At 40.4% G+C, this 12,130-nt stretch overlaps 1 protein-coding gene across 1 annotated transcript in view; it reads left to right on the top strand.

The window, feature by feature from the left end:
* Window positions 1-12,130, top strand: part of adgrl2a (adhesion G protein-coupled receptor L2a) — a 323,047-nt gene that overhangs the window by 251,075 nt on the left and 59,842 nt on the right. Inside the window, 3 exon segments of the mRNA XM_034179941.1 lie at window positions 3,260-3,556; window positions 4,213-4,316; window positions 8,426-8,611. Coding sequence (XP_034035832.1) covers window positions 3,260-3,556; window positions 4,213-4,316; window positions 8,426-8,611 — 587 coding nt within the window.

The raw sequence follows: 12,130 nt of genomic DNA, 5'->3' as shown, positions 1-12,130 counted from the left end.
TAACACTTCCCGACACGATGTCTCCCACTTGCTTCATCTTCTCTTCTCTACTGGGAACCAAAAAAAAAAGAGAAAACGTTTCGTGACTGCTTCGGTGATTGCAGCTGATGTCAGATCCTGCTTTTAGATACACGGCACACGCTCACCCTCCGATGAGTGTGTTTGTGTAAAACCAGCTCTCCGTCTCTGGGGTCCGACCTTCGTGTCTCCACGGGTATTACCCGACAGGGCTGCACAAAGGCTGTTCAAGCTGGTGGCGAGGAGATTCGTCTAGCTGCTCACTGCCTCCATCCGGACGTCCACCCCGCTGAAGCTGATCTCGCACCCCGGTCGAATAGCCTTCTCAGGAACCAGGATACGAACCGGCCACGCCTGTTAACGGCAGCTCTCCTCTTATGGATCAGGGCTCTTGGAATGTTGCTAGATTTTAAATTTAGTGACTCGTACAGCGAGTCCCCAGGATGTGTTATTTTCATTAAAAACCAGACTAACCTTTTAGATCACTTGATGTTGTATACCCAATAAACTTAACTTTCACAGATTAAGAAGCATCAATAATCCAGTGTCCGAGCCTTAACACTTTAACTGCATGCTTGGAATTTTATTGCAGGTTTTGCAAGTGCCGATAACATAATCAAAATAGGTTATATGGTGATAATTTCACAACAGTAATTCAAGTATAATTAGAATAATGATTGGCAGAGATTTTTGTTTTTAATTCAATAATTCTGACTGATCTTACTTTGACTGGGACTGGATTGATTTCTCAACAAATTTTCCTAGGAGTGAGGGAGGAAGGCTTTCGAGGTTAAGGTCCCCAGCTCGATGAACTTGATTTCCTCTTCATCAGCTATTAGTCATTAGCTGACCACGATCCTTGTGTGATATTGTAATCCTTCAGGATGTTAATCCACATAAGAATTTATTTTGTCTTCAATCAACCAAAAGTTGATCTAATCCATTCTGGTATGCTGTGATATTCCTTGAGAGAGAAATCGTTGAACATTCCCCACTCAGACTTAAGGCCAGTGGTTATCCTCCATCGTTCTGCTACTCTGTGACTGGACGGCCTGAGTGGGAGTTGAAATCTCTCTCAAATGATCTTTTATGGCTCCAATCCTCTCACTCCACAATTCCAATTGATGCTCACAAGATGGTCAAGTCTTGTGATCTCCTCGTAGCAGGGGATTAGTGGCAACAGCACCTCTCCCTGGAAGAATAACCCCGTTTTCTGGTGTTTCAGCAGGTTATATATGTTCTTGACTCTAGTCGTCCTCAGATGATCTTGGTTACCATGGGGACGCTGTTGACTCAAAACCTCCTCCCTTCTCCTTCTGCTTTACTGGAAATCTCTGCAGCCCCTACCAGTAACTTATTTCTCAAGTTCCTCTTTTCTGTTAACACTTCAGCTTTTCTGAGAATTCATTCTTTTAAATAATTTCTTCAAAATCACATCAGTCATATTCAGTCATTTCATTACAACTCTCTTTCACATAAAAACAATTCATATGATCATATACAAACATTCTCATTCCTTATTATTCATTTCATTTTTACCAACATCTTAATCATTTGATCAGTTGTTTAGCATCAGCTTTTCTTGCCCCACTTGCGACATCTTCTTCACTTCCTCTTTTTCTCTGACTCTGCACTCTTTATGAAAAACAACTCATATAATCTTATATAATATAATTTCACTTATTCGTAACATACTTTTTCTAATTAACTCTTACTTTTAACACATTAATACTCCATTTGATCATACTTGTCATGTTAGAATCATTCTTAGACATATTCCCTCGTCTTCACCACCAAGTTCATTCCATGGGCCTCCCCATTTACAATGGAAAAGTCCGGTATGACCTCACTTACTCCTGGAAGGTACCAAACACTGTGCAGTTTAATCCAACAGCATGTATATTAATTCCATGGCACGTATTATATTCCAAGATGATAACAAGCTGAAAGCAAGCTTAAAGTCATCTTTCCTGACACTGAAAACAAAACATTACACCATTTTTCTGTGTGAACGTATGCTGCGTATATATATTGCACAACGGAGTGGAGGTCCCCGTAAGTGGTCAAATCCCGCAATATCACACACGGGTCAGATAAGACCACGGTGCCCTGTATCAACTGTAAGGCAGCCGGAACAGAGAATGACTTTGCCATCTTGATCATTTGTGGTATGGAACCATACTGACAGAGCTATTTATAGTGTCAGGTCCCCAACATTAGGGACAGAGGGTGAAATGTGTGGGAATGTGGGTGCAGTCCCTGCACAATGTTGCAACCTTGTGTAGGAACAGTCACCTGCTTCACTCTGCTCCTTCACTCACTCACAGATCCAGAGAGCAGAAATGGAAAATGAGGGTACATAGGGCTTATGAGTTCCACACTTTCAATAGCCCCGGGTGCAGTGGAGCCGAAGGCTCTGTATGTAATATAAATGTGAAGGGGAGTTATATGGGGCGGGGCGGGGGGGGGGGGGGCACTGAAAATGTTTTCTGATTTATGTTCCTCACAGAAAATGAGCCAAGCTCAATGAATCTTAGTTTGAAAAAATTATTTTATCATTTTTCTTATAAGGGTTAACTGGCCTCCCGATATCTTTGATAATGAGGTCTGTCCCTCAATGATTTTTTTAGATTAAATAAAGGTTGAATTGAATGAATGAATGAATAATCCAAGACCTATTCATTTATGTGGAAATGTTCATGCATCCAACCCCTAACTTGCCCAAAGAAAATGGTCTGAAAAAGTGATGACTGGTATTCACAACAATACCAATAATAATAATTTGTTTGTCCAATTACATATTGGCTCCCAAAACTGAGGGACTGTATATACAAATGGCTATAATAATTCCAAAATGATGAATGCAATATTTTTGTTCAATCTCTTGAATTAAAGCTAACCATCTACACTACAAGCACATCTTGATTGGTTCATACCAACTCTGCCGCGGTGATGTACAGAGTCAACATTGCAAAAATCGTGTCACTGCCCGAACAATTACAAAGTTGACTGTAAACGCATCCTAGAAAGAATACAACACAACATTGGATCGAAAGGAAAGATACACCCCTTGATCTGGATTCACACCTAATTTTAATGATCTGAGGCCTACCTGTCCACCAAATTTCATTGAAATCTGTTTGTGTGCTTGTGAGAAATCCTGCAATCAGACAAAGGTGTGTAGGGGGGAAAACCTCGTTTGGCGCGTCTAATAAATCGTATTTTTCTTCCGCCTCCACAGCTCCACCACTGTCAGAATCCACAACACCCCCTCAGCCTGTAAGAACTACAACCACCACCACCACAACCACAGTGCACTGGGGCGTGGCCAACACTACCACCACAACAGGGTTCAAAGAGGGTAGCAGGGGAGTGCCCAAGCTGCCTCCCGCCATCCCACAGACTACTTCCCCGCCGCCTCTGGAGTCCTTCCCTTTACCTGAGCGCTTCTGTGAGGCCACAGAGAAAAGAGACATAATGTGGCCTCAGACCCAGAGGGGCACGCTTGTGGAGAGACCTTGCCCCAAAGGAACACGAGGTAAACACGACTCCATCTCACCTCGGGGCCTTGTGCTCGCTGCTTCCAATACGAGCCGGAAGGTCCCGAGACAACTCACTGTGTGGTTCGATCAGTCGGCACTCCTAGCATTTTTTTTTTTAACTTGAAGACGGAACCCCGGTGTTTACAGTGAAGGCAGCGTGTAATGTCATTAGTCGTTTGCTGTGTCATTTCACGTCCAAACATGATTAAGCAGTCTGTGAGGGGGTGGGTCGCACAGGCTCAGCTTGCATCTCTCATTTTTAATGTGTGAAATCATGTTAGTGCTCAGCATTCAACTGGCATAAGGCTAATTAGGATTTTTTTTTTCTAAATCCATTTTCTAGCGTACACGCACAGGAAAAACAGGCAGAGAGAGAAAAAAATTGTGACCTTTACTTGTCACATTCAACAATTCAACAAAATGTTATGTGATTGCGTTCATCTTGTCACAGACTACAGAGAGCATTTCCAACAGGGCTGATCTTTGTCTCCTGTAAGTGCACATTTGCACAATTTGCATACATTTGCAAGTTTATGCAATTCTTTGCTGTTTTTTTTAAATCTGCATTTCTGTCATTTGTCAATCTGTAAAGGACAAAGAATACATTTCACTTAATTTAACCTGACTTTTCTGTTCTTGTTTTCCCTGCCAGGCACAGCCTCTTATTTATGCGTCCTTTCCACTGGGGCCTGGCACCCAAAGGGCCCCGATCTCAGCAACTGCACCTCCCACTGGGTCAACCAAGTAGCCCAGAAGGTTTGTATTTGTATGTGAGCTCCACCTTGCTGTTTTTTCCTTCAATGTTCAAGGTTGCTGTAAAAAATAGCAGATGGGGTAGACAAAACATCTCATTGTAAACTGCAGTACTTAATCACAATTACAAGTAGCATTACAAAGTCAGGCTAAAGTGAGGTGAGCGGTGATTATTTGCTTTTGTCAACTATTGAAGTGGTTTAAGAGCCAGCAATTTGAAGCATGAGTGATGTGTATTTTCACAAGGCAACTTAAAATAAAAACAGAAGTTCACAAACAGGCTGACTGCAGCCTTTCCATAAGTATCATAATCCTAGGTTCCATTCTCGATCATGCTACCTGGACAAGACACTTTATCTGCGTCGCCACTGTCTACCCAGCTGTAAATGGGTACCATTCTTAGCTTGGGGAAGTAGCCTATGTTGGACTGCCATCCTGTCCATAGAGAGGTTCACGCTATGGAATCAGGGGATAAGCACAGGGACCAATGGGCTTCTGAATCTATGTAGGACTTTCCATTCACGGTTTCAGAGTATCCCAGAAAACTTTGTGCACTGGGGAGGGAAGCTTAATAATGGCTCAACTTAATGCTAACTTTAACATTGAAAATGCCATAGACATGCTAACACGTTAGCATTGGTCCCATTTTATCATTCCCAAGTTATAAAATACATCTATCAACTGTTTCAGAAGACCATAACAGGTTGGTTTAACATAAACAAGGTAAATATTATTCACAGATATATGCTCTTTAGGGTTTTAGCGGGGAAAAATTAAGATAAAGCGAAATAAAACAAATAACCAATGAAGCAGCAGATCGAAGATCGAAGCACTGCTTCACTGGTTCAAGGTTCAAAGCAAAGCCGCGCTGCAGAAATGGTTGATTATACATACCCACTGCAGGGTCTGTAATAAATGTAGAGAAATTATCATTTTCCAGACAAACGCCCCCAAAAACAACGGCCACTCTGAAGGACAGATAAGGGAATCATTAAGCAGAAAGGCTATTGATGTCGATGGATTTAATCATTTCTTAAGGATACCTGAAAAGAACCGGTTCATGACACGCAACCCTAATAGCAACATGCTTTTTTTTTTCTTTTTTTTTTTTTTTATAAAACTCACATTAAAGACTCACGATTATATACAATTATACCGCGGTGAACCCCATCCACCTGGTCCGCATAATCACAGGTACACCGAAATTAAAAGTCTATAACTGTTTTATTATATGCTAAACAAGAAAATTGGGAGTTTGTCAAACATACTAAAACTGAAAAATCAATCTCAAGTTTCAGCTCTTTATTATTACTGTCATACTGCACCAACAGGTCCAAAATACTTCATGAGCACAATCTCTAAAGCCCCTTTCACACCGGGGCTGCCTCAAGCTTCCTGTGGTGTCATGACGAAGCAGGAATGTCTGCGTCAGGTGCGCGCAGCAGGGGGCAGAGAGAAGGTGAGAACGCAGTCTGCAGGTTCTCTGCACAGAGGAATCAGAGTGCAGTTTGGCTGCAGACAGACTGTGCACTCTGACTTATCTTCTCGTTTATATTTGTTTTGAGCTGCAGGTCTGCGCTCTGAGTTCTGTTATAGTTTGTCTTTCCTACTTTGACCGTGAGATGCGCATGCGCACGTGCGCGAATGAACTGATACTTGATGTGGACATGTCCTGTTTCTGTCAGTCAGTCTGTGAACAGGACTTTTGTGGACTGTATTTAAACACATTTGTGAGAGAAGACCGAGGAGCTGCTGCAGCCAGTAGTGTTTTCTTTTCTGTGCGCTTAGTTTTTACTGCATTATGTACACGGCGTCGTCATGACGACGCGCAACGCAACTCGAAGCGGGCCAAAGCAGGCGTTGCATCGCGTTATCTGATTGGTCGTTATCGATAGAAGGCATCGCTCGATTGGCTAGCACTTCGCTGCACGCGAGGTGTACTCGGCTCCACCAGCGGTCAACTCGGCATGTGGTACAGCTCAGAAAGTGGCGAATGGGCCAATCAGAAGTTGGCAAAATCACATACCATATAATAATCTTAGTTAAACACAAAAATACATATTTTGGTTGAACTCACCTCCATAACACCACAATGTTACAAGCAAGTTGCTTGTTGCTGGTCCACTCCACTACCCGCAAATGCTTGTCTCAGCCTCCCCAGTGATTATGAGCGAGATTTGACACCATAAAGGCGTCAACAGGAAAATTTTTACTGCTGAAAGTTTGCTATTCTGCAGCTCGACACTAAACATTTTCACTTCAGCCTCATTTTAGTTTCTATTTTGTCTCCAGAAATTATTTTTGAGCTTGAAAAGCTCTCTTCTGAAACTTAAAAAGATAGCTAATTTGAATTTTTGTTCATTTTTCATTTGTGGAGAGATGACAGAAATAAGCTATTGTCTCTTTTTGGTTTCACACAGGCTTTGAAATTGTCTCAAGAGAAATAATTATTATTTTCCTCTGGGTACTTCCTTTTGTAGTAAATTCAATAGTGTTGCATTATGTTTCGACATTAAGGTGTCAAATTAGCTTCAATGTTTACGAGACCCCATTTAACATACGATGTCATCTGTTTGACTCCAGAACAATGTTTCGAAACCGGTTTCAAAATGTTCCAAAGCCTTTGGAGTTTCCCAACATACAGTAACATACAGGACAAATGAAATATTCTGACATAATCTCCAGCCACATGTTCTATCCATTCCTGCATTCTGCTTTTACATTTCCCATTCTGTTGTATGCATCGTCCCGTATTTGTCCACATAGTGGCCATGTTTCTCCTAATAGTCGCTGGCTTGTTAGCTAATGGTTACATTAAGACAGTTGCTAGCTGATGTTCACTTGACAATGGGCAGGTGTTTCTAATTTTCCATAATCTGTACAGCATCCACTAACCATCCAGCAGGTGGCACACTATTACACAGGCCAAACAAAGTTGACATTAAAGTTCACCACAAACCAACCAGTTCATCCTCATATTGTGCTTTTTTTAAATTTGTTGAGTTTGGTGGTGAGCCACCTCTAAATGCTGCACAAATACACACCAGCATGTGCCGTCTGGATTTAAACACCTTCCTCAGTGGTGAGATGGTGAGATTGATCTCTTAATCTGGAGATGGGATGGTGAGTCACTTACAGCGCCTATGCCAACATCATGACCTTGTTGGTGCACAAGTATGGCAGAGGAGACAATTATTTTGTCCATCAATGAAGCAAGACTCTGTCACTAAGTACCAACCAGTTTAAAACAAAAACACCTCAAATGCTGACAGCTTTTGTTTAAAGTTTTGTCGTGCAACTGTGTCACCTTTTGCGCACTGCCTGATGGTCAACATTCAAAGGTATGCATGTCACCGGACTGTTGCATTCAACTCCTTTGGAAGAAGGCTCATAACTGGCAGCCAGTCTGCTACACATTCTGACTATATTCTTATAATTGTTTTGTCACATCCTATTGCCTCTCTGAGAGTTGAAGTGTTGTTGTGGAGTGAAAAGGTCTTCACTGAAGTCAATATTTAATATTTAATAAATAAGTCATATTGAACCAATGACTAAAAATGTCACATCTTGAAGGTTTTTATTTTATTTTATTTATTTATTGCTTGCTGATTTTGCAGATCCATGCCAAAATGTCATAGGTTTTAGTTTATTTAGAGCCTGCCTTAAAAAAAAAAAAAAAAGTTCAAGTATGTGCGCTATTTGTCCCTTATTTATTTTATTTTATTAATTTTTTTTACTCAACCCTTTTTAGACCCTGTATCCATATAGTGTTTTACTTTTCTGGCAGAAAAGCACCATCTGATTGGATGCCTGAAAAAGCCCCTTTTAGAAAAGTTCAAATATCTTCAATTGAAAATGCACAAAAAAGAGCAATTAAAAAATAAAAAGATGCAAGATGCAGCCACATGCGCTCTGTTATCATTAAGAGAAATTGAAAAAAGATGCCGTAGCTCAAGGAAAAAACAAAAACAAAACAAAACAAGGGGCCTTATGCAGCTTCACCTCAAAATATAACAGCAGACATTTTTGAGTAATCCAAATAAGCTGAAAAAAAAAACCCTCCAATGTAATTTTAAATTTCCAACATTCATCGGGGCACTGTTTACTTGCAGATCCGCAGTGGCGAAAATGCCGCTAACCTGGCCAATGAGCTAGCCAAGCACACTAAAGGTCCCATCTTTGCTGGTGACGTCAGCTCCTCTGTGCGCCTGATGGAGCAGCTGGTTGACATTCTGGATGCTCAGCTGCAGGAGCTCAGACCCAGTGAGAAGGATTCTGCAGGACGAAGCTTCAACAAGGTAATCAGGTCTCACATCTGCAAAAATGACATCTTTAATTAAAACAGAATTGGCCTTTCATATCACATTAAGGACTATATTATAGTTACTGCAGTTGTCGTAGGGATCGCAGGATTGCAGAGAAGTGCATGTCCTGATGCAGCATGTGCAAACTAACTGTAATGGGTTTGTGTGTGTTGCTGAGATGAGACCCTGTTGCAGCAGTTCAAGCATCTTCAAAACTTATGTAATGCAACTAGTGCTATATTTCCCTCATTACATCATGATGTGTATTTTATGGTGTTCCACACGTTATTCCAGGCAGAGAGGAGTGCACAGGCACGTGTCTACACACACGCACACACACACACGCACGCACATGCACACTCAAGCAATACAAGAGAAGCCAAGAGAGGGAAACATGGCCTTCCATGAAGAATTTATTTGAGATGGAGATGTGTGTTAACCTTTAGCTGAAAAAAAATGTATAACACCCAAAATGCTGTTGTAAAGGCACAACATCTACATCATTTTACACGGTTTGATTAATTAGTGCACATCAGATAAAAAACTAAACAATAATGGCAGTGCAAACGGCCAATACAGGTAAACCCGTTAACTCACATACTGTATGTGTAACTTGGTTGTGACTTTACTCGCAGCTGATTTCAGGACCCCGAAAATTTAGAATACTGTATAAAAGTCCATTTTGATTTGACCATTTTTGAGAGGTGCAGGCATGAGTATATATGCCCACCCCCTGCGCATGTGGTGGGCGCATGCGTTGGACATGAAGGGCAAGTGCATGTGTAAATTCTGGTCCAATCTGAACCAGTGAGAAGGATCTAAAGAGGAAGGTCACATCCAGACCTGTAAATGAAAAACTTTGAATCATCCAGAATCATCCGCACTGACGAAGCGCTCATCGCTGAAGCCAAGGAAGAAGATGATGATCCTGGCCCCACTCCAGAAGAAGAAATCATCAACATCCAGGAAGGAATCACACTTCAAATGGTTAAATCTATTGTAATATGGCTAAGTAAGCTGATTTTAAGATTTTTTTTAATTAACCTCATTAACTCGCAGTTTCAGATCATTCACGGCCCAATTTTGTGGACCACAACATGCGCAAGTTAACGGGGTTCACCTGTATGTTCTTTCTTTCATCTGTAAGCATGTACAGTAGTGTTCAGAATAATAGTAGTGCTATGTGACTAAAAAGATTAATCCAGGTTTTGAGTATATTTCTTATTGTTACATGGGAAACAAGGTACCAGTAGATTCAGTAGATTGTCACAAATCCAACAAGACCAAGCATTCATGATATGCACACTCTTAAGGCTATGAAATTGGGCTATTAGTAAAAAAAAAAGTAAAAAAGGGGGTGTTCACAATAATAGTAGTGTGGCATTCAGTCAGTGAGTTCGTCAGTTTTATGGAACAAACAGGTGTGAATCAGGTGTCCCCTATTTAAAGATGAAGCCATCACCTGTTGAACATGCTTTTCTCTTTGAAAGCCTGAGGAAAATGGGACGTTCAAGACATTGTTCAGAAGAACAGCGTAGTTTGAGTAAAAAGTTGATTGGAGAGGGGAAACTTATATGCAGGTGCAAAAAATAATAGGCTGTTCATCTACAATGATCTCAAATGCTTTAAAATGGACAAAAAACAGAGACACGTGGAAGAAAACGGAAAACAACCATTAGAATGGATAGAAGAATAACCAGAATGGCAAAGGCTCACCCATTGATCAGCTCCAGGATGATCAAAGACAGTCTGGAGTTACCTGTAAGTGCTGTGACAGTTAGAAGATGCCTGTCTGAAGCTAATTTATTTGTCAAGAATCTCCCGCAAAGTCCTGCTGTTAAATTAAAAATGTGCAGAAGAGGTTACAATTTGCCAAAGAACACATCAACTGGCCTAAAGAGAAATGGAGGAATATTTTGTGGACTGATGAGAGTAAAATTGTTCTTTTTGGGTCCAAGGGCCACAGACAGTTTGTGAGACGACCCCCAAACTCTGAATTCAAGCCACAGTTCACAGTGAAGACAGTGAAGCATGGTGGTGCAAGCATCATGATATGGGCATGTTTCTCCGACTACGGTGTTGGGCCTATATATCGCATACCAGGTATCATGGATCAGTTTGGATATGTCAAAATACTTGAAGAGGTCATATTGCCTTATGCTGAAGAGGACATGCCCTTGAAATGGGTGTTTCAACAAGACAATGACCTCAAGCACACTAGTAAACGAGCAAAATCTTGGTTCTAAACCAACAAAATTAATGCCTCGCAGATGTGAAGAAATCATGAAAAACTGTGGTTATACAAATAAATACTAGTTTAGTGATTCACAGGATTGCTACAAAAGCAGTTTGAACATAATAGTTTTGAGTTTGTAGTGTCAACAGCAGATGCTACTATTATTGTGAACACCCCCTTTTCTACTTTTTTTACTAATAGCCCAATTTCATAGCCTTAAGAGTGTGCATATCATGAATTCTTGGTCTTGTTGGATTTGTGAGAATCTACTGAATCTACTGGTACCTTGTTTCCCATGTAACAATAAGAAATATACTCAAAACCTGAATTAATCTTTTAGTCACATAGCACTACTATTATTATTTATTTTATTCGCCTTTATTTAACCAGGTTAGTCTCATTGAGATTTAAAATCTCTTTTGCAAGAGAGACCTGGCCAAGAGGGCAGCAGCATATAAGTTACAACAGATAAAGCAAAACAAAAACAGATAAAACAGATAAAACAAATTCAAAATTCAAAACATTATACTCTCACATAAAACATTTACACACAGACATGATTAATTGCAATGATTTCACAAGGTTTTTTAACTCATTCAGCGTCACAAGGGCTTGAAGCTGAAGTTCAGATTGTAATTTGTTCCAGGTGTTGGTGCTGAAAACCTAAAACCTTTCTTGCCCATTTCAGTTCTTACATTGGGGACAACAAATTGTAGGACATCCATAGAATGGAGATTGTAGCTTGATTGATTTCTTATTAAAAGACTTGACAAATATGATGGGAGAGTACCAAGAATGGTTTTATAGATGAAGATATACCAGTGAACGAGGCGTCAGGCAGATAGTGAGGTCCAGTTTACTTTGGAGTAAAGATCACAATGGTGGGTAAGTGGACGACAGTTGGCAATAAATGTTAGTGCCCCATGGTACACACTATCAAGCCTCGAAAGGCAGTGAGCAGAAGCATTCATGTACAACACATCTCCATAATCAATTACAGGCAAGAAGGTTGATTCCACCAATTTCCTTTTTGTGCTAAAAGAAAAACAGCACTTATTTCTGTAATAAAATCCTAACAGAAGTTTCACTTTTTTAGTAAAATAAAGAATGTGGTCCTTAAAAGACAATTGATCATCAATTAAAAATCCTAAATATTTAAAACCAGACACCAACTCAATTTGTTGACCTTTTCTTGTTAAAATTCTTTCAGATAATGAGGCTCTCATGTTAGCTGAATTAGTTTTGTCTGCATTTAAAATGAGTTGGAGATGACAAAG

This window comes from Thalassophryne amazonica, chromosome 10, assembly GCF_902500255.1.
Source record: "Thalassophryne amazonica chromosome 10, fThaAma1.1, whole genome shotgun sequence".
Classification (NCBI taxonomy): Eukaryota; Metazoa; Chordata; class Actinopteri; order Batrachoidiformes; family Batrachoididae; genus Thalassophryne; species Thalassophryne amazonica.
This window is presented reverse-complemented; position numbering and strand designations above follow the sequence as displayed.